The sequence below is a fragment of the Pantherophis guttatus genome, chromosome 4, assembly GCF_059756535.1.
Source record: "Pantherophis guttatus breed Tessera chromosome 4, ASM5975653v1, whole genome shotgun sequence".
Lineage (NCBI taxonomy): Eukaryota > Metazoa > Chordata > Lepidosauria > Squamata > Colubridae > Pantherophis > Pantherophis guttatus.
In genome coordinates, this window is record NC_142066.1 from 158,947,928 (window position 1) to 158,952,456 (window position 4,529).

Here is a 4,529-nt window from a genome sequence, read left to right on the forward strand (position 1 = left end):
CTGGTAAAATTTAACAGTTCAAATCCTAACCAAGGATCTAAGCACTATTGTTGTTGTTGTTGTTGTTGTTGTTGTTGATGATGATGATGTTGTTGTATCATCATCATCTGTCTCCTCCTCCTCTCCCCAGGTATGGCAAGTTCATTGCAATCGGGACAAATCCACAGAATATTCAAAAAGCAACTCACTCACAATATATCTTCTGCTCCCTCCAAAAACTTTGCAAAGAACTCATGATAACTGGACAGCAAGAATGATCACAATCACAATCACCACCACAAAGGAAACCGACCCAATCCATACCCAGGTCTTTTTGGAAAGCCCCGTGGATGCCCGTTTCCGACCCTTTTGGTCCTCCGTGGAGATCCTGACACGTTGATCCCGTACGCTGGTGTCCCTGTTCCATCGGATGTTGTAGTATCCCCTCCCATTTTGGAAGACGGTTTTCTGCACTGTCTCCATCAGCTCCGAGACCTGTCTCTCCCGCTCTGCTCCCACAGCCTTGTTGTTGAACCCGCAGAGGCGGTTCCCGCACCGCAGGATCAGTTTTTGCATATTCTTGTTGTCAGAGTTTCGGACGTACTCCTGCAGGGGGGTCCCTCCCAGATCTTCCAGGTAGGTGAAGAGGACAATTGTGTGTTTGGCAGATTCAGCCCCAAAGATATTGCAGACCTGCTTTGCGGCAGCTGCGTCTTCAGCAGTGAAGCGCCCCACCTGGGTTACAAAAATCAGGGCATGGGGGCCGGGCCGGGAGAACTCAATGCAAGCCCTAATCTCATCTTGAAAATTCTCATAGTAATTTTTAGAATCGAACATGGCAGGTGTGTCGACCACGGAGATGTTTGTGCCCTGCCAGCTTCCCTGCTCCCTTTGGCACCTCAGGGTGGTGGTCTTTGCCCCCAAGGTGGATTCAAACACCCTCCGGCCGAGGATGGTGTTCCCCGTGGCACTCTTCCCGCCTCCGGACTTTCCGACCAGGATCAGCCGGAGTTCCTCCCCTGCGAGATTGGAAGACAACATTACAAAGAGGAATCAAAGCATACATTTCTGACGTGCCCAGGAAGAAAAAGGACATCTATAATGCGTCAGGGCGTCATTGAGCAGGCTGGAAATGGGGACAATTTTGGGGAAGAGTCACCCCTGCTCTGAAGTGGATTAGTGATGTTTTTTGTGACTCTCCCAGAGTTGCTAAAATGGGCTGCTCAACCGTGCAGATTCCCACAACATGCAAACCCCACTTTAGCAAATCTCTGCTGATATCACATGGATGCACAAAGATGCAAAACTACCCTCTGGTTTCAGAGAACACCCTGGTTCCCAGCAGCTGTTGGGAGTCCCCTTCAGCCACCCCACATCTGATGTCCCAATACGGCCACTGTGTTCAGCCCCCACCAACAAAGCTGGGTCCAAATGAGCCGAGTGACCTAGAAGAGATTCAGGACTGCTGGCAGAGAGCTGCGGGAGGATGGCTGACCCACGGGGGTGTGGGGGTTGGATGCAGAGACAACCCAGAATGACCCCCACCCCAGAGCTTGGAAGCTGGTTTCCAACTTATTTTGTTTGGGATTGCCAGGGGTTGGTACGGACTACAGAGAGTTCATTGAAACTGGTCATGATGGTAGCTGCCATCTCAGGCCCCAACCCGTCCACCACCAGCCCGCATGAGCACCCAACGGCAGCCCCTTCTTCCTGCCTGCCTGTTCTCCCCAGCCCAGCAGTGAGATGGCTGCCTTCCGTGGCTTCCTGCATTTCCCCCCTACCCAAAACCCATCTGAGGTGGGTCTCCAAGAGCCTAAGGACCAACAGGGACTGTGGAAGGAGGCTGAAGAGGACCATCCATGGGCACAGAGACCTTCAGGAACAGAGGGAGGCTGCCATGTTCAGGAGTGGGGAAGGGGTCTCCATAGAGGGCCAAGGCACCCCTCCTCTGGGCCTGCCAGCAAGGCTCAGGCTGCCCACTAAAGAGAAAGACCCATCTAGCGCAACTCTTCTTCTGGACTGGCATCACCTTGCCCTCCAAGTGGCTGCCAGATTGACCCCCAGCCCCCACCCCAATACCCCCCAAACACCAGATGCAGCCTCTTCACTTACCCAACGTGTTCTCTTCCTCCATGATTCCCTGCAAGAATGGAAAGGAAAACCACAGATCAGATGTAGCTCTTGACACCCAGTGGGGCAGAGACAGCTAGTTGTGTCCCTTCCCTTCGTACCCAGAAACCAGCTGCCTGGTTCCCCCACCCCATTGAAGGCACAGCCCAGAAGCTGGTTTGGAACCCCCCCCACTAAGGGGGGGCTGAGATGATCTGAAGCAGGGGTCTGCAACCTTAAACATGCAAAGAGCCATTTGGCCCTGTTTCCCACAGAAAAGAAAACACCGGGAGCCACAAAACCCTTCCCGTGCCAGCCACAAAACTAGCATATGTAGTTGAATTAAATATTGTTTTCTTCTGAAACTTTTCTTTTCTTGGATTTATCCATGGTTGAAAAGCTCAATAAATTGCAGGCCGGTCGGTGTTGCACATTGACGGTTGTGACGCATATTTTGAGTGACAGGGAGCCGCAGCAGAGGGGTGAAAGAGCCACATGCAGCTCCAGAGCCGCAGGTTGCTGACTCCTGCTCTGAAGGGAATAAGGAAGGGAAAAAAGGAGGGGCAGGGAGAGAGGGGGAAGGGACGTGTGTATGTGGGGGGGAGTAGGTGGAGGAGAAAAAGCGGAAGTAAAGCTGAGAGAGCTCCTTTCTTTGGGGGCATTCCAGGCTTTAGCATCAGAGTCTCGCCTGTCTCTTAGTATTCGAAAGGTGGATAGGGCTGGGCTGGAGCATGGTGGGTGAGGGCAAGGGGCAGCTGAATGCTTGTCAAGGCCTCAAATTTTGCCACACACGGAGCAGAGGGTCTCCTCTTTCCCAAAATCCTCCACCCCTCCGCTTTCAGGGACCCTTTTCAGACCTACCTGGGGCGACTCCCAAGGGGAATGGTAGTTCATTCCTGGCTACTGATGGTTGTAGATCGGCTGGACTGTGGGGAAGAAAAGAGAAGGTGGGAGGAGACCCCCTTCTTGAGGCGAGGGAGGGAGGGGTTGGAAGCAGGTCTGGACGGTGGAGGTGGGGAAACGGACCGCTGCCCTTCCCCTCCTGCTTTGTCCAGCGATGCCGCCCCCACCCCCAACCCCGGGCTGCCTTGCACTGAAAAGGTGCCAATTTCTCTTCCTTGTCGGCCCCCGCTTGACCCCTCCCTCCGCTTTCAGGAGACCCAAAGCCCGCCCCCCCCAAAAAAACTCCGGACCCTCTGCATCACCCCGTGAAGGGGAAGCACTTCCACCTCTCTTCGCCCCTGCCCCAAGAGGCAAAAGTTGATTCTGTCCACTCCTCCGGACGCAACAGAGGGCGAAACTCTTGGGAGGGTCGCAAATCCTGGCCAGTCTGGCTTCCTTTGCTCGGACTGCCCCACACGGACCCTCTGATTAGGGGGGCGCCGCCTTTCCCTCCCGCTGCGCGACTCCTTCTGTCTCCTCGGCCCGTGGAGAGCAGAGGGAGGGGCCCTGGAGGGCGATGAGCAGAGAGCCAAAGGGGGAGGGGAGGGCGGGGCTGGAGGGGGTCTCCGCCGCTCCCCCCCCCGAGAGCCCCCCCTCGAGAGGCGCCGTCCAGCCTCTTCCTCAACATCTCTGCTGTTTTTCTCTGACAAAACGAGGGGGAAGACTGCGCCCCTGTTGCGCGGATCCCGGGAGGTTTTTTCCTTGGGCATCGGGGAGATCCAGGGAGCGTCTGCAGGCTACTTCCGATCCTAGCTTCGGCCACCAGGATCGGAAGCCCCTTGTGCCCTCCAAGGCGGCCATCCCGCCCTCCCTCCAGCTCACCTGGGCGGACCCCTCCTCCCCCTCTTCCCTGCCGCGGAAGGAGCCCCCCTCCCAACCTGCGCTGCTGCGGGAAACCTGCGCGGGATCGCCGTCTCGCTCCAGATCTCCCAGCGCCTCGCAGGAGCGCGGAGCAGCCCAGCTCCTTTTCTCCGGCCGGGCAGGGGCGGGCAGCGGCAGGGGGACGGAGCTTGGCCCAGACCCGCCCTCAGAAGGAGAGGGAAAGGGAAGACAAACGGGGCAACTCCCTCTCTACTTCGCGCTTTGGCTGGCCGGGGAAGCGCTACACCCTGTGGCATCTCCGGCCATTCAGCACAGTCGCCGCTCCTCCCGTGGTCTTCCTCTGCCCTTTTACGTTCACTCCCCGGAATCGCTCTGGAGACCCTCCTGCCTCGGGTCCCGGCTTCTCCCGCCCCAAAGAGGCAGGGGAGGCGGTCGCGCTTCGGAGCAATCCCGGGGCTCCCACCTCGGAGGGGAAGCGCGTTGGTTTCGGAGCTGAGCATTGTTTCCAGCGGCGTTTTTTGACCCCCCCAGCGCCCTCCCCCCCCCACTCGGGCTGGCTCTCCTCTTGTGTCCCGCCAAAAGGAGACCCCCCCTCTTCCTGGGCACCTCCTGGCAGCAAGGGAGGCAGCGCTGAAGGCCCCCCGCCCGCCCCATTTGGCTTGAATGCCCAGCCTGTT

The 4,529-nt window shown here is 57.3% G+C and overlaps 1 protein-coding gene across 2 annotated transcripts; it reads right to left on the minus strand.

Moving 5' to 3' along the window:
• On the minus strand, window positions 1-4,000 carry LOC148114420 (GTPase IMAP family member 2-like). Of its 2 annotated transcripts, XM_087894332.1 has the most exons (4): window positions 3,909-4,000; window positions 2,950-3,014; window positions 2,092-2,119; window positions 1-998 (listed from the first exon to the last, which is right to left on the minus strand). In XM_087894332.1, the coding sequence occupies exons 2-4, from the start codon at window positions 2,980-2,982 to the stop codon at window positions 232-234; spliced, it is 828 nt and encodes a 275-aa protein (XP_087750458.1). In that variant the 5' UTR covers window positions 2,983-3,014; window positions 3,909-4,000; the 3' UTR covers window positions 1-231. The 2 variants fall into 2 exon arrangements, with proteins under 2 accessions (XP_087750458.1, XP_087750457.1); XM_087894331.1 differs by lacking the exon at window positions 3,909-4,000 and having other exon boundaries at window positions 2,950-3,127.
• Between the last annotated feature and the right edge of the window lie 529 nt (window positions 4,001-4,529).